General features: G+C 52.9%; 3 protein-coding genes across 4 annotated transcripts; 1 reads left to right on the forward strand and 2 right to left on the reverse strand.

Annotated features, from left to right (window-relative positions):
- Positions 1-1,672: 1,672 nt before the first annotated feature.
- Positions 1,673-7,961, forward strand: WDR55 (WD repeat domain 55). Its single transcript, XM_047778841.1, has 7 exons — positions 1,673-1,969; positions 6,174-6,274; positions 6,356-6,443; positions 6,545-6,724; positions 6,820-6,919; positions 7,002-7,171; positions 7,253-7,961. The coding sequence occupies exons 1-7, from the start codon at positions 1,779-1,781 to the stop codon at positions 7,578-7,580; spliced, it is 1,158 nt and encodes a 385-aa protein (XP_047634797.1). The 5' UTR covers positions 1,673-1,778; the 3' UTR covers positions 7,581-7,961.
- DND1 (DND microRNA-mediated repression inhibitor 1) lies at positions 7,801-10,697 on the reverse strand. 2 transcript variants are annotated; one of them, XM_047778840.1, is made up of 4 exons: positions 10,435-10,697; positions 10,215-10,332; positions 9,378-9,839; positions 7,801-8,724 (listed from the first exon to the last, which is right to left on the reverse strand). In XM_047778840.1, exons 1-4 carry the CDS (start codon positions 10,456-10,458, stop codon positions 8,267-8,269), a joined length of 1,062 nt encoding a protein of 353 aa, XP_047634796.1. In that variant the 5' UTR covers positions 10,459-10,697; the 3' UTR covers positions 7,801-8,266. The 2 variants fall into 2 exon arrangements, with proteins under 2 accessions (XP_047634796.1, XP_047634794.1); XM_047778838.1 differs by having other exon boundaries at positions 10,215-10,697.
- A 148-nt stretch (positions 10,698-10,845) lies between these two features.
- HARS1 (histidyl-tRNA synthetase 1) lies at positions 10,846-24,297 on the reverse strand. The gene is made up of 13 exons (XM_047778830.1): positions 24,123-24,297; positions 23,754-23,843; positions 19,333-19,452; positions 16,670-16,765; positions 15,938-16,063; positions 14,925-15,032; positions 14,682-14,780; positions 14,357-14,450; positions 13,990-14,117; positions 13,666-13,908; positions 11,901-12,017; positions 11,567-11,713; positions 10,846-11,230 (listed from the first exon to the last, which is right to left on the reverse strand). Exons 1-13 carry the CDS (start codon positions 24,210-24,212, stop codon positions 11,159-11,161), a joined length of 1,530 nt encoding a protein of 509 aa, XP_047634786.1. The 5' UTR covers positions 24,213-24,297; the 3' UTR covers positions 10,846-11,158.
- Positions 24,298-24,348: the final 51 nt, after the last annotated feature.

A 24,348-nucleotide genomic window follows, 5' to 3' on the forward strand; every position in this document is an offset into this window, starting at 1 on the left:
GGTGGACAGAGGAAGCTAAGGACGATTGGTCTTAAATGTCAGACTCATCTGGGCCCATCTGGGGACCTCGTCTTAGGGCAGAGTTTCCCTGGGAATTAGGATCAGCCAAGTGGGCTGCCAGTCTGATCCCAAGGTTGTATAGGATGGGCTCTAGGTGAAGGCACCTGATGCGAAACACTCATAGGAACAAAAACCTTTTACAAGGTAATGCCCTCCTGGGATCTTCGGTAATTCCAAGCAGCTATCACTGCTTACCTGGCTGAAGGGGAAGTACCTGGGGAATCCCTGTCTTAGACCAGAAGGGTTCAGTGCCACTCAACCACTGATGAGTTCGCCAAGGCCCAGGGGGGGCTCCCTGGCCTCCAAATCGCCCATCCCCATCCTTTTTTCCCTCTCTGCTTATTGCCAACAATTTGGTTTGGTACTCGCCAAGGGTCACCCCTTCTTTCTGGCTTGGATCCATAGCTGCCTGTCCTGACCTGTGGGCTTACTAGATTCCAGGAATGTCAGATGGCCACCTTAGCCACCGCCTTTGGTTACTTTCACTTGGATAGGGCAAGGGCTTTTTCAGGAAGCCACCTTTGTGCATGGCACATAGGAGGCTGAAAATGGGCCCGGTGTGCAATAGCACCTAGGATGGAGAATATCAGACAGTACGTGACACCCTGCATGGTTGTAGGCAGCAGTCCCAATTAAAAAAAAGGTCCCAGAGATGTGGCTCAGATGAAGGTACTAGGACTGAGACTTTATCAAGAGGTTGACAGCCAGTTTAAAATAAGTTTCTGCAAGTACCACCAAGCTCTGCGCAGGTGACCAAGAGTCTTTTTGGCTACATTGTGAGGGATAAGGACTTCCAACATCACACAAGGGACTTTGAACCTTTCTGAGGTCTCCAACCTAATTTCTTTCACCTCTCTAAGGGGGTTGGCATCAGCATGTAAGATGCCTTAGGCTTCCTACGATGTGAGAAGTTTCTCTTCAGACAGGAGTTCATGCTCCTCCTTTCTTGCCCCACCATACAGTGCTCTCATCTTTGTGGAACCTTTGAAAACCAGAATGTCCAGAACGTCAACGGTCGTGCCCATTTTTCCTTGTTAGCTACCTCCTTGTCAGCTCTGAGGACTGTGCGCTGGCCCAGTCCCACTGAGGGTCTACAGCAAGTCACCACACAAATCTCTTGAAAGAACCGAAAGACAACCTGAAACATCGGTGATAGTAGGAACGGGCGGGGGCTATTGCTTTAGCCCCGAGGATGAGGACTGACGGCTACAGGTTAGGCGTGTGCGCGGGCTGCCTGCTGTCTATTACCCGCGAATGTCAAGTTCTCTCGGCGTAGACTCTTGCTACTTACTGACCAAACTGGCTGCGGCTTGTCATGGTCTTGACAAGCTGGCGAGCCCTTTTCTATCCCGAGGGCAGGAAGTCATCTTTACTGCCGGAACGAAACTGTCATCATTGATCAGAATAAGAGAAAGGAGTTTAACGCAGTTCCCAGCTTTATGTGAGTCACCAAGGAGGGAGACTGACGGTTGCGCAGCCTGACAGGCCCTGGAACCCACTCCGTGGCAACCCACGGAATAGGCTACAGGCGAGTCTGGCTCCTAGGGTCGGTTCATCCACCAGTTGAGTCCCGCCCCGCCTTTTCCGGGTCATGGGGAACGTCACTTCCTGCCCGGCTCTCCAACCCGGAAGTGGTGCCCCGGGCCACTCCTCCCGCCGTGTGTCTAGTTCTTGTGGGCTCACTGGACAGTTGCTGCGCCGCTCGCATCCTCCGGTTCATGGATCGCACGTGTGAGGAGAAGCCCACGGACGAAGGGAGCGACGAGGAGGACCCCGACTCTACGGAAGCCCCAGCCCGGATCCGGGACACTCCGGAAGACATTGTGCTGGAAGCTCCAGCCAGTGGGTTGGCGTTCCATCCCGCCCGCGATCTCCTGGCGGCTGGGGACGTGGACGGGGACGTGTTCGTGTAAGTGCGGGGCAGGGCTGAGGGCGTGGTCAGCGTGGGGAGTCCGGGGCTGCAGTATCTGGAAGCTCCGCAGGGATGGAGCTGGGAGGAGGAGAGAAAGTTACAGTGAGACTAATTTTAGCAGACTCAGTCTTGTCCAGTTCGTTCAGTAACATTCGGCTAAGCAAGTTACCACACAAATCTCTTGAAAGAACTGAAAGACAGAGTGCCTGGAACTTACTGACGGAACCTGGACAAATAGGCGGACTAGTAGGCGTTCGGGACACTGTTTTTCCCACCACAGTATTGTATTGATCCTGAAAAACAGGACCGAGGGTGCCCTTGCTTTTGCTTCTTGCCCACTTTAATTCATCTTTTAAAACACAGATCTGACCACCTCACTTCTTTGATTAAAACCCTTCAATAGGAGTTCCTGATGTGGCTCAGCGGGTTAAGAACTAGACACAGTGAAGGGGAATGGGAGTTCGATCCCTGGCCTTGCTCAGTTGGTTACGGATTTAGTTGCTGCAAGTCACCAATGCGGCTTGGGAGTTTGCGCCGTGGCTCAGTGGAAGCGAATCTGACTAGGAACTGTGACGTTGCGGATTCGATCCCTGGCCTCTCAGTAGGTTAAGGATCCAGCGTTGCCGTGAGCTGTGATGTAGGTCGCAGACACGTCTGAGGTCTGGCGTTGCTGTGGCTTTGGTGTAGGCCGGCAGCTGTAGCTTCTACTAGGCTCCTAGCCTAGGAACCTCCATATGCTGCAGGTGCAGCCCTGAAAAGCAAAAAACAAGCAAACAAAAACAAACCAAATGCGGCTTGGATCCTGGGTGGCATAGGCCAGCAGCTGCAGCTTCAATTTAACCTAGCTCTGCAGGTGCGACCCTAAAAAGAGAAAACAGCAACAACAGCAACCCCCCCCCCAACAGTTCTTTGATAGCTTGCCTTTATTCATCGTTACCCTTTTTTTGGGGGTGGAGGGGCTTCACTGAAGCAAGCGTAAGTTCCGAGGGCCAGGTTTCTAACCCGCAACACAGCAGTGACAACCGCCAGATCGGTGACCTGCTGAGACACCAGGGATCTCCTCATCCTTTCCTTTTTTTTTTTTTTTTTTTTGTTGTTGTTGTTGCTATTTCTTGGGCCGCTCCCACGGCATATGGAGGTTCCCAGGCTAGGGGTCTAATCGGAGCTGTAGCCACTGGCCTACGCCAGAGCCACAGCAACGCGGGATCCGAGCCGCGTCTGCAACCTACACCACAGCTCACGGCAACGCCGGATCGTTAACCCACTGAGCAAGGGCAGGGACTGAACCCGCAACCTCATGGTTCCTAGTCGGATTCGTTAACCACTGCGCCACAACGGGAACTCCCATCCTTTCCTTTTTAATGTTCCCTGAAGCCTCAGCTCCTTTGCACATAATTTCTTCTGTCTGGAAAACTCCTTTGCCTCCCCTGCACTGATTGTACTTGAGTTATTAGCATGTCTTTATTCTTTCAATATGCTCCAGACTAAATTGTTAGGTGCTCCCTTGGCACCAAATACTTTTTCCTTATAATTTGTGTGTGTGTTTCTCTTTAGGGTCACACCCACAGCATATGGAAGTTCGCAGGCTAGGGGTAGAATCAGAGCTACAGCTGCCAGCCTATGCTACAGCCACAGCAACGCAGGATCCCAGCTGCGTCTGCGACCTATACCATAGCTCACGGCGATGCTGAATCCTTAACCCACTGAGTGAGGCCAGGGATCGAACCTGCAACCTCATGGTTCCTAGTCGGATTCGTTAACCACTGAGCCATGACGGGAACTCCAGTAAATTTCTTAACAGTGTGTAATCATATATTTGTTTGTGTAATTATTTGAATATCATCTCCTCGACTAAAAAATGTTTAGTGGAGGTCACTGTCTTGATGATCTAGTGGTTAAGGATCTGGTGTTGTCACCGCTGTGACTTTGTTTCCATCCTTCTCCTGGGAACTTCCGCATGTGGTAGGTGCAGCCAAAAAGTTTTTCAAACTTTTTTGACGTTGCCCCAAAATAAAAATAACTTTCATATCATGTGTGATGCACTCTGACATTTTTTCTCTCTTTTTTAATGCTGCATCCATGGCATATGGAAGTACCCAGGCCAGGGATTGAATCTGAGCTGAGACCTTCATCTCAGCTGCTTCATCTCAGGGATTGAATCTGAGCTGAGACCTTCATCCAGCTCTTAAGTTGGATCCTTAACCCACTGTGCCACAGCAGAACCCCCGATATTTTCTGGTTTATTCTGTCATTACTGTGGGCACACAGAAAATGTTGATTGCAGGTCACTAATGGTTCATGACTAGAATTTGAAAAACGTCTGGAGTATAATTTGCAGCCTGTTTAGTTCTCCATTTTATCTTTTGCTTCTTGCCCAGGGTGGGTGCTCAATACATGTTTGATTTTGAATAAAAGATGTAGGCTGGAAGCAGTGGAAAACCATTGAAGGCTTTAACCAGGAGAGTTGTGCAATCAGATTTACCTAATGAATTGAAGTAGGGCAAATTAATTTCTCTTTTTTGTTCCTTACTGTTGGCATTCACAAGTTCCCAGGCCAGGGATTGAACCCAAGGCACAGCTGTAACCAGAGCCACAGCAGTGACAATGCCAGATCCTTAACCCACCAAGGCACGAGAGATCTCCTGTACTTTCATCTTTGAAATGGGAACAATAGGAGTTTCCGTCGTGGCTCAGTGGAAACTCGGATCTGGTGTGGCTGTGGCTGTGGCCAGTGGCTACAGCTTCAATTTGACCTCTGGCCTGGGAACCTCCATAAGCTCCGGGTACGGCCCTAAAAAGACAAAGAAAAGAAAGAAAGAAAATGGGAACAATAGGAAATACTTTGCAGTGAGCTTTGCTCCTTCTATCCATATTCTATCCATATTTTCAATGCCTGGTACTCAGGAGTCACCCTGGACCCCCAACTACCGCTCCCCCCCCCCCCCCCCCCCGTTTCAGTTTGTCTCCTCTTCCCTACTTTCAGCCATTGCCTTCTGGAGGCCTCTAACCTCCCATGACCATTCCAGAGTGGTTCCTTTTGCCCCCAAAGGACTCAGTTCAGATTTATGCTGATCAACACGGTTAAGGATTCACTTCAGACTTCCTGGTCGCCATGCTTGTCTCCAGCCCATCTTTTCAAATTCAGCCACTTCATTCTCTTGCCCCTTGAATCCTCATTGCTTATCTCTGCCCTGGGAGGGACCCTGACATCTGCCTCCAGTATCTGCGCCTTGTTCTCCGCCAGGTGAACTACTTACTTATTCTTCATGGTCCCACTCGAAAGTCATCCCCTCAGCTAGCTTCCCCGGGCTCTCTTTGCTTCCCAGGTAGTCATTCAGTCTGCGACTGTTATTAAGCAGCCTTTTCACGCTAGGCGCTAGGCACCTGGAAAGAGCAACGGTTAAGGAGGCCCAGCTCTGCCTCAAGCAAAGCACTTACTCGTTTGGCGCCTTCCGAAGATGTGCTGAGGCAGCAGCGGGGATGATCTCTGGACAGGCACTTGCCTCGAAGCCTGCCCTGCTTCATCTCCATTTTCAGTGTGTGGTCACAGTAGGCTGTAATTAATTGGGGCCTTCTCTAGGTCCCATAGACCTGGAGACTTATTTGACTCGTCTTTACATTCCAACTTCTGGGCTGTTCTTCTGTTATTAACTCTTTCTGGACCTCCGTAGTGATCTCGACCTAATCTTTCCTCAGGTTGGGGCTTTCAGGGACGATGTGTGGGGGGGTGTCACATCACAAAAACGTATTTTGAAAAAAAAAGACCCATGGGGAGTTCCCATTGTGGCACAGTAGAAACAAATCTGACCAGGAACCATGAAGTTGCGGGTTCGATCCCTGGCGCTTGCTCAGTGGGTTGGGGATCCAGCATTGCCGTGAGCTGTGGTGTGGGTCACAGATGCAGCTGGGATCCTGTGTTGCTGTGGCTCTGCTGTAGGCCGGCAGCTGTAGCTCCGACTGGACCCCTGGCCTGGGAACCTCCATATGCCGTGGGGGTGGCCCTTAAATAAATAAATAAAGCAAAAGAGACCTAAAATGGGAAGCTTGTTGAAAACAGGACGATGTCACCAGTAATAAGCTCCTTGGGCTTGGAGGTGCGCACGCAGGACCAGGTAGGTGGAAGATGGCTGGCTGGTCTCTGCACTCCCACGTGAGGTGTGGGTCATTCACTCTTCTTCTGCCCCCCCCCCCCCCCCGCCAGCTTTCGCTATTCCTGCCAAGAGGGAGACACCAAGGAGCTCTGGTCCTCAGGTCACCACCTCAAGTCCTGCCGCGCTGTCGTCTTCTCCAAGGATGGGCGGAGTGAGTGTTGGGGAGGGCAGCTGGCAGTGCGGTGGGAAGGGGGCCACGAGCAGCACGGTGACCTGGGTGTTTTCCTCCCAGAACTCGTTACCGTCTCCAAGGACAAAGCCATCCACTTTCTAGATGTGGAGCAGGGCCGACTGGAAAGACGCATTTCCAAGGCTCACGGGTAAGGGGAAGCCAACTGTGTGTTGAGATGAGGGGTAAGGATTGATGGGTACATCCCCGCCAGGACAAAGGTGACCCCAAAAGTTCTGCATCTGTCTCTAGTGCCCCCATCAACAGTCTGCTGCTGGTAGATGAGAATGTTCTGGCCACTGGGGATGACACAGGTGGCGTTCGCCTCTGGGACCAGCGGAAGGAAGGCCCCTTGATGGACATGCGGCAGCACGAGGAGTACATCGCTGACATGGCCCTGGATCCAGCCAAGAAGCTGCTGCTGACAGCCAGGTCAGGCCTCCGAGCCGCAGCCCTCCCTTCCCCGTGGTAAGGGTCTCCCCCAGCGGAGGCTCCAGCCAAGCCTGCTGCTCTGCTCTCCTCTGCAGTGGAGACGGCTGCCTCGGCGTCTTCAACATCAAGCGGCGACGGTTTGAGCTGCTCTCCGAGCCTCAGTCTGGAGACCTGACCTCCGTCACGCTCATGAAGGTACAGCGGGGTAGGCTGGGACGGGGGTGCTAGGGACCCGCCGGGACGTGGCTCCACACTCAACATCTGCTGTTTTCTGCAGTGTGGGAAGAAGGTGGTCTGTGGCTCCAGTGAAGGTACCATCTACCTCTTCAACTGGAATGGCTTTGGGGCCACAAGTGACCGCTTTGCCCTGAGAGCAGAGTCCATCGACTGCATGGTTCCAGTGACTGAGAGTCTGCTGTGTGCTGGCTCCACCGACGGGGTCATCAGGTGAGAGAAGCAGGTGGCCCTCGGGTCCCAGAAAGGGCAGACCTAACCAGCCCATCCCAACACTCTCTTCTTTCCGCCCAGGGCTGTCCACATCCTGCCAAACCGAGTGGTGGGCAGCGTGGGCCAGCACGCCGGGGAGCCTGTGGAGAAGCTGGCCCTCTCCCACTGTGGCCGTTTCCTGGCCAGCAGTGGCCATGACCAGCGCCTCAAGTTTTGGGACATGGCCCAGCTGCGAGCAGTGGTGGTGGATGACTACCGCCGGCGCAAGAAGAAGGGAGGGCCGCTGCGGGCGCTGAGCAGCAAGGCCTGGAGCCCAGATGACTTCTTTGCAGGACTGAGGGAGGAGGGAGAGGACGCCGCAGCTCTGGTGCAGGAGGAGGAGGAGGAGAGCGAGGACGATAGTGACTGAGGGCACGGACTCAACCTCAGGATGGTTCTCAGGGGGCAGCTCCTGCTTCCTGGGCTCGACCCCCAGAGGCTGGGAACTTAAGACACCCTATTGAGCAGAACCTGAAGATGCAGAGGCTCAGGACTCACCCTGATGTGAGAACATACTTGTCCTGTAGCAGCTGCTCTCCACCAGTGTAAGGCAAACCCACAGCTGGGGCAAGACAGCACAGACGCAGGTGTACACCAACCAGGGGTTTAATATAAATACAACCAGCACAGAAAACTCAAAAGCTACACGTACACCAAAACCAGAATGCCAAGTGGCAGGGGCCAAGGCAGGCTTCTGACCCTTTGGCTCAGCCAGCCCCCAAATAAAAACATCAGAAAAGACAAAAAATAAGCAAAGATTCATGCTAGGCTTCGGGAAGAGGCCAGAGGGTGGGTGTGTATGTGTCACACACAGAACAATCTTGGGGTCGGCCTCTGGGCTGGGAGGGGAAGGCAAAGTCCCTCCCCACAACTTGGTCAAACCTAGTTGCCCAGAGGTGCATGGGGGCCCTGTCCCAACCAAGAGGCTGTGTCAGGCCCAGGTCAGGGCCCATGCTCCTTGCTTCTTGGGATCAGATGGTGGCTGCCCAGGCCTGCTGGGCCAGGGACTGACACAGGCTCTGCTACTCACGCAGGCTGCCTACGGAGAGGATGAGGTCACTGCTGAACCATGGTACCTGCCTCAGCCACAGCGGACCGCAGGAGGCTGGCCCCAGATTCACTCAGCGCCTCCAAAAGCCGTGCAGACACAGCCTCCTTGGCCACCTCATGCCCATCCTGCCCATCTGGGGCCAGCACCACCCAGATGAGGCCACTGAAGGGCACTGGATGCCCAGGGATCACCACCTGGTACCAGAAGTGGTGCCAGGTAGCAGGGCCTGTGCCCAGACACTTGGTGAGGAACACTGGGGTGCCCAGCTTCATCCGTTGGCACAGCAGCTGCAGGGCGGCCCGAGCCCCTTGGGACTCTAGCTTGTCCCTGGCCAGGGCCAACTGGCTGCCCTCAGACTGTAGGCACCGCAGCGATGGACCCATGAGTTGCTGGCGGAGTCGCTGCTTCAGGTCTGGCTTGAGCCACTCCACTGCCACCTGCTCTCCACAGAGGTGTGACTGCCCTGCAGGAAAAAGGGAGACAGGTCGGGTCTAAGCCCTAGGGCCCAACACCTCCCCCGCCCCCAACCCCGTGTGCACCTCTGTGAGTCCTTTGGAGCCACACAGGCCTGTTTAATTTCCAGCAGCCCCATGTCCTGGTGGTTGGATCTCAGGCAAGTTAAATAACTTCTCTAGGATTCATTGTGCTTATTTACAAAAGGACCATAACACCTGCTATCTTCAGTTTCCCTGGAGTACCGGCCGAGGCAGGCTCTGACACCTCATAACCATCACAATAGCTAACCTTTACCTTGAACACTAGCCGAGAACTAGAGAATGTGTTAAGTGCCGATCAATTCTCACAGCTGTCTGAGGAAATAGCTGAGCTTCGGTGGTGGGCAAGAGGTAGGCTCAGCTGGAATGCCTTGGGCAAGTGAGTGTTTTAAATATCTAAAGAGGAAGAGCATTCTGTGTTCAGCTTAGTTAAGCGGTGGTTGGCAGCATCAGTGGAGATTCAGGGTGAGGTCAAATAGTTTCCGTCGCCCCTTCGGGTGGGCCTGACCCGAAGGCCTGGCAACTAGAACCCACGATGCCAACCTATGCTCCAGTGCAAAAGTAAAATGTCCGCAGAACGTGTCTGGCCCCAACCAGCGACCCCCGCAGTCTCCACCCCTACCTTCCACCAGGGCCTTTTTGGCCATGGCTGCGGCGCGGTGGGAGCTGAACTTGAGCAGCGCGATCTGCGCGGGCGCCGGCCCGGGGCTGGGCAGCAGCAGCGCCTCCTGCAGGCCGGGCCCCAGCGGCTGCAGCGCGAGCAGCAGCGCGCGGCGGCTCAGGCCCGGCGGCAGCCCGTCCACGCTCAGCTCGCACTTCTCGGTGCTGCGGCACACGAGCAGCGGGCAGGACGGCCGCAGCGGGTGGTTGTGCAGCGTGGCGATGGCGGCCTGGGCGCCGCGCCGCGAGCTGTAGCGGGCGTAAGCGAAGCCGCGGTTCAGGCCGCTGAAGGTCATCATCAGGCGAAACTCGTAGAGGCGGCCCACGCGCTGGAACAGTGGGATCAGCTGGTGCTCGTACACGTCCTGGGGCAGCCGCCCGATGAACACCTCCGACCCGGCGGGCGGCGGGCTGCCCACCCATCCTGGCGGAAAGGGGTGGAGAGGGGCGCCGTCACCTCCCCGGAAGGTTCTGAGGACGGGGCTCAGGGACCCGGCGTGGGAGCGGTAAGTCGTGCACGTCCGTGAAATGGGTACAACCCCACCGGGCCGCTGGTGTTAAGTAGGTGGGTGACTTGAGCTAACAGCGGGGAGGGCACCTTAAGGCAGGCTTCCTTCCTCGAGGGGGCGGGCGGCTTGGGACCCACGGACAAGAAGTTCATCTGCTTGGGGCGGGGCCTGCAACGGGTAATTCGGGGTTCCTGACGGTGGCGCCCAGCCCCTCCCCCAAGCGCCGCGGGTCGGGGCCGTCGAGGCTGCCTTAGCCTACCCCGCAGGCGAGGGGGCCGGGACTAGCATACCTGGCGGTGGCCCGCCGTACTTCCTCTGCCCGTTCACCTGCACCAGGCGGATGCCTGTCTCCCTGACCCACGCCTCCAGCGCCGCCTTGTTCTCTGGATTCACCCTCTCACACCACAGCTGGGGGGGAAAAGGGCAGGTTGGAAGGGCGGACCGCCGCGCCCGCCCCACCTCGCGGGGGATGCCGCGGACGCAACGAGCCCCGGGCAGCCGAGCACTTACCTCACACTCCCGCTTGGACTGCATGGCTCTCCCGCCGGCTCGCCCGTGCCCCCTTTATAACCTCCTCCCTGTCGGCCTATCTGGAAGCTTCCCCACGCCTCCACCCCCCCAGGCGCTCATTGGCTCAGGGCACGACCCCGCCTCTCAAGGGGGTGGGGGGACCCGCCGCACGTGCGCCTCGGGAACCTCCGACCCGCAGGTGGAAGCTAGAGACCCCGGCGGGTGGGTCTCCGGGCGGCCCCACCTCCTAGGAAACGGCTGGCTCGGGAAGCCGCAGCGCGGACGCCGGAGGCGAGCCCGCCGGGCCTCCTCTAAGTGACGCGCCCCGTTTTCCACCTCAGAAGTGGTCGCACTGGGAGGCCCGGGCTCTGACAGGGAAGGCAGGGCGAGGCAACAGTGACACAGGCCGGCTCCAGTGGTTGAGGCATTTTATTGGACCTTAGGCGGCTGGCTGTGGGCCCCGCGGCGGCGGAGACCAGGTCGGGTCTCAGGCGCACACGCAGGGCTAAGCCCCCAGGGCCTCACATGGAAAATGGTGTAGCAGCGGGCCCTTCGTGCCTGTGATTATCAATAAAATAATCGTAATAAAAACGTCTCCGTTCTGACCACTCTTCGGGTCTTCCTGCTGGAACACAAGTGTGCCAGGCTGTTGAAGTACTTTTGCAGAGTTTTGTTTTCGCTGTAAGTAGTGCCAGTCCCACGTTCCTCGGGTGGTTGGCTTTACTCAGCAGATGCAAGAGGGCTGGCTCGTTCTCCTTTTGATTTCCTCCACGAGGTCTTCTCTGCGGACGTCCACCTGGCCGGGATGGAGGGACAAGGTGGTGTGAGCATCCTCTGCTGGCTGAGGGCCCACACCCTCTCCAGCGTCAGGCCTGGCTCAGCTGGGAGCGGGAACCCAATCGAACACCTCAGGGGAGACAGTGCTTCTTGGGGGGCAGAGAGACAGAGGGCAGAGGTGGGGAGGGAGATTTTACCCTCCCATGATCACAGTGACAGCTGAACCCTTGGGTCCTTTCCAAGTGGGTGCTGATAGGAATGCTGCGCTTTTGCCCCGGTCTTGAACGGGCCTGGGCCTGGGCCTGCCCGAATGGTACGCGGCCCGGGTCCTGCAGCCTCCCTGCCCGCGACTTACCTCTTCCCTGCTGGTCACTGAGCGCAGCTTGACGACCCCGTCCTTGAGTTCCTGCTCACCGATGATGGCCACCAGTGGGATGCCTGCCTCCTCACAGTACTGCAGCTGGTTCAGTAACTTGGGGTTCTTCTTGTAGAGCAGCTCTGCCTGCAGGGGACCGGGGAACGAGATGAAAGCTGCCTCCTGCAGTCCTCAGGGACAACCTCCTTGGGGCCCAAGCTGGCCTTCACCCTGAGTAGTCACAGTAATGGCAGGACTGCCATGGATAAGCTTTCATTTCCTTTGTACCCAGTGTGTCCTGGACTGCTGCCACTCTGGGGCTTGCCTCCTCTACCTTGATGCCAGCATCCCAGAGCTCTGAGACCAGCTTCAGTCTCTCCTCCAGCAGCTTCTTCTGTGCAGATGCCACAAGCACCTGTGTCTCTGTGGTCCGGACCTTCTCCTCCAACGCCTAGGAAAGAAGCAGTTAAGAAAGAGCTGGGCTACCCTTTCAAGACCTTCAGTGGGCAAACGGAGCAGGCTCTTGTCAGGATTCTGAGCCCAGGCCCAACTCTGTCAGAGCAAGCCAGTCTTCTCATCTAGCAACTGGGCAAACAGTAGTTCTTAGAAGAATAAGGAATGAACTGACTCGGTGTTCCCGCTGTGGTGCAGCGGAAACGAATCCGACTAAGAACCACGAAGTTGAGGGTTCGATCCTTGGCCTTGCTCAGTGGGTTAAGGATCTGGCCTTGCCGTGAGCTGTGGTGTAGGTTGCAAATGTGGCTCAGCTACTGCGTTGCTGTGGCTGTGGGTGTAGACCAGCAGCTGTAGCTCCGATTCGACCCCTAGCCTGGGAACCTCCATATGCTGCGGGTGCGGCCCTAAAAAGCAAAAAAGAAATGACCTGACTGGCTTGTATGTGACTTGCCAGAATAAATAATGTAGGGCAGGAGTTCCCTGGTAGCTCAGTGGGATAAGGATCGGTGTTATTGCTGCTGTGGCATGGGTTCGATCCCTGGCCTGGGAACTTCTTTTGAGTTGTGGGTGTGCCCTCTGCCCCCCCCCAAAAAATGCAGGGCACAGGTAGCTCATGTACAGTAACTTCAAGCTTATCTCCACCTAGAACCTTATGGTCCACAGGAGCATTCACAAGAAAGTGACATTCTGAGCTCACCCAGGTAAGCTGGTTCCCCCTGGCAGTTCTAGTTCCCACTTGCTATTTGTCCAGTCAAGAGGCTGTGACTCTTACACTTCAGCCACAAGGCACAAATCGGGGGTTGTGTGGGGTAGAGGGGAGACAGAATGCTGCTGCTGCCAGCATCTTTTTATGGAAAACTCCTCTTATTGTTCTTAAAACAAGATGCCTGCTGCAACAGCGACCTCACTGGAAAACGCGAGTGGTCTTCACTCTAGAGAAGAGGATGGGAGGCGGCGGAAGGTGACTGCCAGACCACTCCCCCGGAGGAACTAGAATCAGCCACTTAAGAGCAGCAGCAACAGAGGTGCACTTGAGGCCACCAAGGGCGTTCCTCGTGTGACTCTAGGTGCTGGAGAGTCCAGAGAACCATCTGAGGGATCCTGGAGCCGCAGACACATGCTTCCCACTTAGAGACGAAATCACAAGCTGGCTGGGAGCCTGGATTCAAATTCTGACTCTGCCACTTATTTGGGTAAATTATTCGATCTATAATCTTCAGTTTCCTTGTCTAAGAAATGTAAATAATAAAAGCAGCTCCTGTCAGAGGGCTATTTAGGAATTTTATTAGACAATGCATGAAAAGCACTAAGCACCGTGCCTGGCGCAGGGTAGTAAGATATTAAGTATTTTGTATTATGAGGACAATCCAGGTCTTTGGACATAGTGGCCTAGATTCCCGACAGCCCCGAGGGAAACAGGGACCCAGAGCCAAGGGTTTGGTGAAGAAAGAAGGGTCAGAGCTCCATCAGGCTGGCCTATAATGGGGCGGAAGTCCGTGAAGGACAGCAATTATCTTTTGCAAGTTCATTTGCACAGAGGCTCCTTGTCCAAAGCAGTACCGCTTGCCTCCTTGGAGATCAAAGAAGATAGCTCAGGTGCCACCAGCTGCCCAGAATGTCGCCCACCCAGCCCCAAGACCTACCTCCAGCCTCTGCTCCACGATGGAGAAGATCCGCTCTACCCCAATGCTGAGTCCCACGCACGGCACCTTGCGCCCTTTGGGGTCAAACATGCCCACCAGCCCATCATAGCGCCCTCCAGCGGCCACACTGCCCACACCCAGGGGTTCTTCCCCTGCTTGGGCAGGGGGCTGCAGCAGCACCGCCTCATAGATCACCCCGGTATAGTAGTCCAGCCCTCGAGCAAGGCTCAGGTCGAAGGAGATCTGGGGGGATAAGAGCAAGCTCAGTTCCGGATGAGGCTCGAGGCCCTCCGGCCCCAGGGCTCCCGCATCAAACGGACTCACCTTGTCAGCGACGCCAAACAGGGTCAGGTATTCAAATAGCAGCTTTAGGTCTCCCAGGCCCTCCAAGGCCTGCTTGTTTTGGGACAGTTTAGGATCCTGGAGTAGCTGTTCCACCAGGGATACCCCACCTAGGGAGACAGATTTGTGAGCCAGACTAATGATAAAAAGGTAAGGGCTCTACCTTTTCCTCTGGACCACTTGCGTAGGCAGGCCTGTGTGCAGACACACACACACACACACACACACACACACACACACACACACACACACTCCCCCTCCCTCCTGTGCATCTACACACACAGAGGAGCTTGGGCTTTAGGCTTGAGGACAGTGGGACGGCTGCCGGGGAGGCGGGTTGGTTTCTCACCATGCTGTTGGACGTAGTCCCCAATGCGGTCGGCCACCTCGGGTGCCAGGCCCTTCTCTCCCACCATCTCATTCTTTACTTCTTCCCAGGACATCTGGGCAGACAGATGCCGCCAGTCAGGGACCCCCTGGGCAGCTTCTCCCCTGCCAGCAAGCGTGGGCCTCCTAGAGTGGCGGTCTTGAGCAGAACCTGCCCGCCAGCCTACATCCTGGGGTGTCTTCCTCTGGGGGGGACGGAGGCAGGGCCCTCTCGCTCCTCATCATTTCCATTTCACAGGGCAGGGAGGGGGTCTATGAAAAGACGAGTTGAGCGCTGGGGTCGTTACCTTGTCCAGCTTGTCCACCGAGGAGCAGATGGTGCGGAACTTGGTGTCAGGAACACCGCAGATGGCAAACAGCCCGTCCAGGATGCGCCGATCATTCACCTGCAGCAGTGAGGAGCAGAGGCTCTCTCTACATGCCACGCAACAGCCTTGGACGCGTGCGCTACAGGTCCCTCTGCACCAGGACCTGCTCCTGTGTGAGAGGCCAGGCCCAGCTGTGCCCTCCCAGCCCCACTGAGCGCTGACCTTGACCAGAAAACCGCCTATCTGGAGTGAACTCAGGATCTCACACATGATCTTCAGGCACTCCGCATCGGGAATCATGGGGTCAAACTGCCCGGCAATGTCAAAGTCCTGCAGGGACAGGGGGAGTGAGAGGTCCTCAGGGGTTAACCTTTTTGGGGGGAGGACCCTTGGGGGCTCTGCTCTCTGGGAAGGAGGCCTCCTTGGACTCACGTGCAGAGCCCCTTCTTCATTCTGTTGGTCTGTCAGCCCAGAGCAACCCCTCAGCCTCCCAGTCCCTTCCCAGTCCCTTCCCAGTCCTGGTTTCCTTCCCATCTGTTGGGCTATTCTCTCATTATCTCACTCGTCTCTTTTCCCTTCTTTCCTTCCACTGTCCTGGGGCCCTATGCAGCCTTCGTCATTTTCTCTGTTCATTCAGAAGCTCTGCTGCCACTCTGGTCAATGATACCTCGAAGCCAATTCTTTTATCCATCGTTGTGATTCTATCACTATGGTTTAATATAAAGAGCACTGGACCAAGAGTTCTAATTTGGCCTTTCTTTGTGTTGTGTTTTTTTTTTTTTTTTAAGGGCCGAACCTGTGGCATATGGAGGTTCCCAGGCTGGGGGTGGAAGTGGAGCTGTAGCTGCCACCACAGCCACAGCACTGCGGGATCCGAGCCGTGTGTGCGACCTACACCACGGCTCACAGCAACACCAGGTCCTTAACCCACTGAGCGAGGCCAGGGATCGAACTTGTGTCCTCATGGATCCTAGTCGGGTTCCTTACCGCTGAGCCACACCGGGAACTCCCTAACTTTCTTTTCTTATCCCTATGATCCCCTCATCTGGCTGAGCCTCGAGATTACTCATACGTAAAATGAGGAGAATAATCCCTGCCCTGCAAGTGAAAATACGAAAGAAATCTCAGGCTTAACATTATCTGGGGCACCCAGTTTGTTCAGGTCACCACGAGGACTCAACAGATTCCCCTGGCTTGCGGGAGGGCCACCTTAGCCGGCCTGCCCCCGAACTCACACACTGGTAGAATTCCCGATACCGGCCTCTGGTCATTGCTGGGTTATCCCGCCGATACACTTTGGCTATGTGGTAGCGTTTAATATTGGTCAGTTTATTCATTGCCAAGTATCGCGCAAAAGGAACCTGATGAGAGAGTTAAGGAGAAAGTCCCTCCTGTCGCAGGCGGCAAGTGGATTATCACCACGAGCAGAAGCTGGGGTCCGACCCCACCCTCTGTGGGTAAAACCGGCACCGGTTAGGTGAACAGCTTTCCTGTACCTCAGCAAGAACCACCTTCGCTACCGCAAGGGACAGCTGAAATCTCCAAAAACACTAAGGCTCTTTTCTTTGGGGGCTGGGCAGACTGGCCAGGGAGCAGCAAAAGGGCCCCGTGGAGGATCTCTAAGCGTGCGATGCGCGGAGGTAGCCTGGAGATGAAGGACACGTGCTGTTGGTCAATGAAAGAGAGCTCTGTCCACCGGACAGGGCAAGTGGGACGGATTCTGGAGCCAGGGGATTGCTGGCGGAGACCTGGGCCCTACCTAAAGCTGAGGTCTCACTCAGGATTCGCAGGCCTTCTAAGGCTATAGTCTGCTTTGCCAATGTCTTGCTCCTGGTTTAGAGAAATAATTTCCCTGATTGCAAAATGCATCATAGTTGATCCCACCTGTGTCTAGCTGTCCCCAAGCCTGAAGCTAGAAAAAGCCCCAGTCCAGTAAGGGCCAACCCATCCCAAGTGTAAAAAGATACAGTGAGGTCATAGCGGAGGGACAGCAGCTCGCCACCCTGGTCCTTCAGGTCATAGATAAGCTTAGAGTCTTCCCCGTACTTTCCAGTCAGTGTTTCCTGGAGAAAACAGAAAGAAATGGGATCACCCCGTAAGTATTACAATTTAACAGCAAGTTTTAAAAACAAAAACTACCACTCTCACATGACTGATTTCAGCCTATTTACTCTTCCTCTGCTCTCTCTTCCGATGTTTGTTTATTTGATGTGGTTATAATCAAAAGGAAACCCCACTTTTGTTTTCTATTTATCACATTTCCATTTTGTGACAGAGCAGAAGTATTATTTAAATTTTTTTTTTTTTACTTTTTGGCTGTACCTGCAACATATAGAAGTTCCTGCATCAGGGATCAAACCCTTGCCACAGCAGCAAGCCCAGCCACTGCAGTGACAACGCCAGATCCTTATCCTGCTGCGCCACCAGAGGAACTCCCTGAAGTGTTATTTTTATTTCTATTATTTATTTATTTATTTACTTGTCTTTTTGTCTTTTCTAGGGCTGCACCTGCGGCATATGGAGGTTCCCAGGCTAGGGGTCCAATGGGAGCTGTAGCCGCCGGCCTACACCAGAGCCACAGGAACTGGGGATCTGAGATCCAAGCTGCATCTGCGACCTACACCACAGCTCACGGCAACGCCGGATCCTTAACCCACTGAGCAAGGCCAGGGACCGAACCTGAAACCTCATGGTTCATAGTCAGATTCACTAACCACTGAGCCACGATGGGAGCTCCTGAAGTGTTACTTAAAAGCTGCATAATTCCAGTGAGAAGAAGCTCTGTATCTCCTTCCTGCCTAGTGTTTCACTAATAGATGTTTAGGCCATACCAACTGAAAAAAACCATTCTGAAACCATACATTTCTGTTGTTTGAGCCATCCAGTCTACGGCAGTTTGTTATGGCAGCCTTAGCAAACTAACATAGTTGGCAGAAATAGGATTGAGGTCACTCAGAAATTCTACTTCTATGAATTTACCCTGCAGTTAAACACCGACAGTACCAGACACTGTTCTAAGCCCAGCATACACATCTCATCAGTGAACAACGGCAGCCCACGCCCTCGTGGATCTTCTATAGTCATGAGAAGAGACAGGCAGGACACTAATGCAAGGAAACCAAGTAACAGGTAATTAATTTTCTTTTTCAGCTGCACCTGCAGCATATGGACGTTCTGGGCTAGGGATCGAATCCAAGCTGGAGCTGTGACCTCAGCCACAGCTGCGGCAATCCTGGAACATCAGCCCAGTGCGCCAGGCTGAGGACTGAAGCAACAGCTCCACAGAGACCAGCTGGATCGTGAACCTGCTGCACTGCAGTGGGAACACCTATTCACTCATTTATTTTGGCTGAGGTGTGCAGCTGCTTGATGTGGGATCTCAGTTCCCAGACCAGGTATTGAATTCCGGCCACAGTGGTGCAAGCACTGAGTCCTAACCACTAAACCACCAGGAATTCCCAAGAACAGTTTCTTTTCATTTGGCTGCACATTGGCGAGGGATTGAACTCACACCACTGCAATGACCTAAGCAACAGCAGCGGCAGTGCCAGATCCTCTAACCTTTGGGCCACCATGGAACTCCCCGAGAACTTTTTTTTGTTTTTGGCTGCTCCACGGCACATGGAGCTCCCAGGAATTAGATCTGAGTTGCAGTTACGACCCAAGCCACAGCTGCAGCAATGCCAGATCCATAACCCCCATAACCCACTGTGCCGGGCCAGAACTCCCTAAGAATTGCCTTTTTTTTTTTTTTTTTTTTTGCTTTTTAGGGCTGCACCTGAGACATATGGACATTCCCAGGCTAGGGGTTGAATCAAAGCTACGGCTGCCGGCCTACCTCACAGCCACAGCAATGCGGGATCCAAGCTGCGTCTGCCACCTACACCACAGCTCACAGCAATGCCGGATCGCTGGCCCACTGAGTGAGGCCAGGGATCAAACGTGTATCCTCATGGATACTAGTCGGATTTGTTTCTACTGGGAACTCCCAAGAACTGTCTTTTTTTAATAGCAAAGAACTGGAAACAACCTCAAGGCCAATCAGTGAGGAGACTGGCTGCATACTTATCCTTTACATGTTTGGTCTGCATGTACCTGGGACAAATCTCAAGGACAGGTGCCATGGAATTCAGTGTAGACAGGAGCCACACCAACATCCACTCCTGAGAGGTGCTCTCTTTTGGAAGCTGCTGGCCACAACAAAGGTAAATTAAAAAGCAGGGCCTTGAAGTTCCCTTTGTGGGGAAGCGGAATTGAATCCGACGAGGCACCATGAGGTTGTGGGTTTGATCCCCAGCCTGGCTCAGTGGGGTGAGGATCCGGCGTTGCTGTGAGCCGTGGTGTAGGTCACAGATGCGCCTCGGATCCCGTGTTGCTGTGGCTGTGGTGTAGGCCGGCAGCTGTAGCTCCAATTCAACCCCTAGCCTGGGAACCTCCATATGCTGCAGGTGGGGCCCTAACAAAAGGCAGAAAAAAAAAAAAAAACAGGGCCTCTCCCTCTATGCCAGCCCCGTCCTGCTTCTCATGGAGAAAAGATCCACATTCTTCTGCAACAAGAGAGAGCCCTTTGGGCCTCACTGCCCTGCCCTCCTCGTTGTTGTCCGTGCAGCTCCTCTTCGTCCTCACTCACCTTTAGTTCAAACACAGGAGTGTCGATCACTTCTGCGCCGTGGCGCTTGAAGCAGCTGATGATCACGTCAAACACCTTCTCCCGAACGGCCATCTGCCGGGGACTGTAGTCTCTCGTGCCCTTGGCGAGAACAGGGATGGGGTTTCAAAACTAAGACGAAGAAGGTCTAGAAATACATATATATATATATATAATTTTTTTTTTTGTCTTTTTGCCTTTTCTAGGGCCGCTAGAGGCCCCCAGGCCAGGGGTCCAATTGGAGCTGCAGCCGCCCGCCACAGCCACAGCCACAGCCACGCGGGATCCGAGCACGTCTGCAACCTACACTACAGCTCATGGCAATGCCGGATCCTCCACCCAAGGATCCTCCAAGGTCTAGAAATATAAAAGCATGACCTCAATGCCGATGAATGCAAACCCTGTCCCAATCTTAGATTCTCCTACAGGCCAAGAGTTGGAGAACAAGTACAAGCCATTCCCTATTAATGACCACATCCACTTGCTCTCACCTCTCTAAGTTCTAACGCCTTTTTAGCTTGGATCTGTTTTCTAGATTTCCTGGAACTCTGTTCTCTGAGAAGATTTTCCTGAACTCATTTTCTCAGATAACACAACATTTCCCTGCCTAACGGAAACCAGCTACCTGGTGACAGGCATATAACCAATCAAACTGGCTTAACCAATTGAATTCCAGATTTTACAGGTAACATTCTTTTCCGAGATAACTTAAAGAAAAAAAAAAATCCTGGAATTCCCTGGTGGCACAAAGAGTTAAGGATCCAGCGTTGTCACTACTGTGGCTCAGGTTGCTGCCGTAGCTCAGGTTTGATCCCTGGCTCTAGTACTTCTGCAAGCTGCAGCTTCAGCCAAAAACAAACAAACAAACAAACAAAACTTAATGAATACCATTTGTTCTCTAATTTCCTCCCTACTTCCATAGTTTCTCTGAACCTCAAAGGGAACAGCATTACTTTTGTGTTTTGTTTTGTTTTGTTTGTTTTGCTTTTTAGGGCCAAACCTGCAGCATAGGGAAGTTCCCAGGCTAGGGGTCAAATCTGAGCTGCAGCTGCTGGCCTACACCACAGCCACAGCAACACCAGATCCTTAACACTGAGCAAAGCCAGGGATCAAACCCACATCCTCATGGATACTAGTCAGGTTTGTTACCACTGAGCCATAATGGGAACTCTTCTAATTTGTTTCTGATAGCCCTATGACATGGGCTGGACACATACATTTTATAAACGAATTAGAACATTTTGAGAAGTTCAATCGTTACTTCAGGCCCTTCAGCCAGGGTTGAGACAGTCAGTACTAGAACTCTTCGGTTCTTCCAAGTCACAGCTTCTAGTTTGGGCTTTTTTTTTTTGCAGTACCCACAACATGTGGAAGTTCCCAGGTCAGGGATCGAACCCACATCCTCATGGATACTAGTTGGTTCTTAACCTGCTGAGCCACAACGGAAACGCCAACACCTGCTATTCTTATTTTATCTAAGCCTCGACATTTTTTTCCTTCAGGTTTGTTTGTTGTTGTTGTTTTGGCTGCATCCACAGCATATGGACACTCCTGGGCCAGGAATGGAATTAGAGCCACATCTGTGGCAACACCAGATCCTTAACCCACTGTGCCAGGCCAGGGATTGAACTTGAGTCTCAGCAGTGACCCAAGCCGCTGCAGAGGCAACACCATGTACTTAACCTACTGTGCCACATCAGGAATTCCTTCCTGCAGTTTTTTCTTTTTTGGCATTTTTAGGGCCGCACTCATGGCACATGACAGTACCCAGGCTAGGGGTTGAATCAGAGCTGCAGCTGCTGGCCTACTCCACAGCCATAGCCACAGCCATGCAGGATTCAAGCCACATCTGTGACCTGCACCACAGCTCATGGCAATGCTGCATCCTTTAACCCACTGAGCGAGGTCAGGGATCAAACCCGAATCTTCATGGATACCAGTCGAGTTCATCACTGCCGAGCCACAGTGGGAACTCCGAGGATGCAGGTTTGATTACTGGCCTTGCTTGATGGGTTAAGATCTGGTGTTGCTGCAGGCTGTGGTGTAGGTCACAGATGCAGCTTGGATCCAGCATTGCTGTGGCTGTGGCATAGGCTGGCAGCTATTGCTCTGATTCGACCTCTATCCTGGGAATTTCCATGTGCCACAGGTTCAGCCCTAAAAAGAAAAAAAAAAAAAGGTAAATCCCAGATATCATAAAATGTCCTCCATAAATATTTCAGTCTTATTCTCTTACATCACAAACAGAACAAAAAACTACAATACCTCCTTTCTTGCAACCAACAAAGAGCAACCCTTTACCTTGCCAAACCATTTTTAATTACCAAACCATTTTTAATTACCCCCAATTGCCTCAATAATACCTTTTTATGGTTGGCTTGTTTGAATGATTCATTTTTGTTTGGGGTTTTTTTTTTTTTTTTTGGCTGCGCCTGCGGCATGTGGAAGTTCCCTGGCCAGGGATCAAACTTGTGGCATGGAAGTGCCCAGGCTATTGCAGTGACCAATGACAGATATTTAACTTGCTCTGCCACAAGGGAACTCCTGAATCAGAGTCTAAATGAAGTTCGTGCCTTGTATTTGGGTGATATCTCATGTTTTTTTAATCTGCAACAGTCTGCCTTTTTTTTTTTTTTGGCCTTTTCTAGGGCCACTCCGTGGCATATGGAGGTTCCCAGGCTAGGGGTCTAATCGGATCTGTAGCCACTGGCCTATACCAGAGCCACAGCAACGCCGGATCCAAGCCGCGTCTTCGACCTACACCACAGCTCATGGCAACACCAGATCCTTAACTCGCCGAGCAAGGTCAGGGATTGAACCCGCAACCTCATGGTTCCTAGTCAGATTCATTAACCACTGCGCCACGACGGGAAGTCCTGCTTTCCTTTTTTTAAAAAAAGAATTCCTTCATTTGTTGAAGAAATGAGCCATTTTTTCCTAAAGAATTTTTCCATTTTAGATTTGGTTAACTGTATACTCAGTGTGTTAATTTAACATTTTCCCGTATTTCCAGTAAACTGGTAGTTAGATGTGAAGAATGATTCGGTATAATTCTTGGCAAGAACACTTCATAGGTGGTGCTGTGCAATTCTTATTGCATTACATCAGGAGGCACACAATAATATCTCGTTGTCCTACTTTTAGTGATGCTAAGATGGATTGCTGAGTTTAGGTGAGGCCAGCCTGATCTATCGTAAATTTCCATTCATCTTTCCTCCCAATAGTTTGAATAACTATTGATGACCATTGCCCGGGGGTTTTAACACTGTCTCTTTAACCTCTGAAATGAGTTACATGTAAAAAGGAAGAGCTCAATGAATGTAGGAGCCCAAAGAATTAATCTTAAAACGGGACATCTCAAGACAAGGAAGACAGATCATCTGACCTCTCCTTTGGACTTCGGTTTCACACACTTTCATTGAATAGCTACTCAATTCCAATCTCAGCCTCTCAGGCTAAGTAAACCATGTGAATAATGAAAAGGCAGCAATAAATGCGGTAACGGAGGTATATGTGTCAAGTGCCGAGGGAACCCAGATGAAGGGTAAATAGTTCAGTTTATAGAACTTATAGAAGTGGCATCTGAACTGACATCATGGATGCTGAGCTAAGACTCTCCAACTTCATTTCATTCTCTATCTTCATTTCTACTTCTCGATCTGGTTCTAGCCATGAGGTCTTTTTATAGTTCCTGGAAACCACAAAGTTTCATTCTTGCTTCAGGATTTCCACTCCCTGGAGTCCCCTGTGGCACAGCAGGCCAAGCATCTGGCTTGTCACTGCAGTGGCCCAAGTGGCTGCTGTGGTGTGGGTTCAATTCCTGGCCAGGTAACTTACACATGCTGCAGGCAAGGCCTCCCCCCCCCCAAAAAAGGATTTCCACTTCCTATCTGGACCTATCTTCTCTGTCTCTTCATCTGTCTATCTCCTACTCATCTATTAGGTCAGCTAGTCTATCACTTTTTTAGGGAGGCTTTCTCAGACTCCCCACTTGTCCCTTATTTTTCTCAGAGCATTTTGTTATTTCTTTACATCACTTAACCAATTTGTAGTTACATGTCTATGTGTGGGATTATATCTCCTAGGTCTGTTTCCTTCAGTAGAATGTGAGCTGAGGGGTGGCTATGTTGTTTACCATGGTACACTCACTTTGTATAGCGATCACTCAAAAAACATTTACTGAATCAAAAAGGAGTAGCAGTAGCAGGTAGACGCCCCTAAATACTTAGCTGGCCTAGTTTCTGCCATCACTTTGCTATCCCAGAATGACTCAGGTAGAGTCCCGCCCAGCCTGGCACTCAGAGTAACTGTTGTTTCCTCTGCAGCATTTCAGATCCTCCTCAATGACCCGGTTCAGGGAAGCAGGCACCCTCTCAGAGGCTCCTTAAAGATATGATACTCACCTTGGGAGTTTTGAGCACAAACTTATGTTTCCCTTCATCAGGGCCGAGCTGTGCCTTCAGTTTCAGTAGTTTTGCCACCTCCTCCTCGATCTGTGGAGGGAAAGCAGGCGCTGGGCTGTATCACATCCACTCCCTCCCTTCCCCGCCATTCATTCAGTATCTCTCGCTCATCGAGAAGTGGGGCAGATCTGTCTCCCAGGCCCATCCTTCCTTCTCTTGGGTCCTATCGCAGCTACCTCCCCACCGAACCCATCCTCCTCCCTACCAGTCCGGTCCCTTCTTCCATATCTTCAGCCTCTGTGCAGCCCACCCACGTTCTATGTCCTCCCTGGCCTTGCCTTGTTCCCTCCCCTGCCGCCTGGGTCGCACCTGCTCAGTGCTGGCCTTCTGCTGCTTAAGGCCCCGCACGCGCTCTCCCTGAAGTCGCACCAGTTCCTCCAGCGTCTCACGCTCTGCCATACTGGCTGCCAGCCGGAGCTGATTGCTGCCCAGATCGCTGTGGCGGCCACAGCCTCAGCTCGGACGACTTCCGGCTATCGAGTCGCGGGCTCACATGCCTAGAGAGCCACCACCCAGGACAACAATCACTTCCGGC

The sequence above is a fragment of the Phacochoerus africanus genome, chromosome 4 (assembly GCF_016906955.1).
Source record: "Phacochoerus africanus isolate WHEZ1 chromosome 4, ROS_Pafr_v1, whole genome shotgun sequence".
Lineage (NCBI taxonomy): Eukaryota > Metazoa > Chordata > Mammalia > Artiodactyla > Suidae > Phacochoerus > Phacochoerus africanus.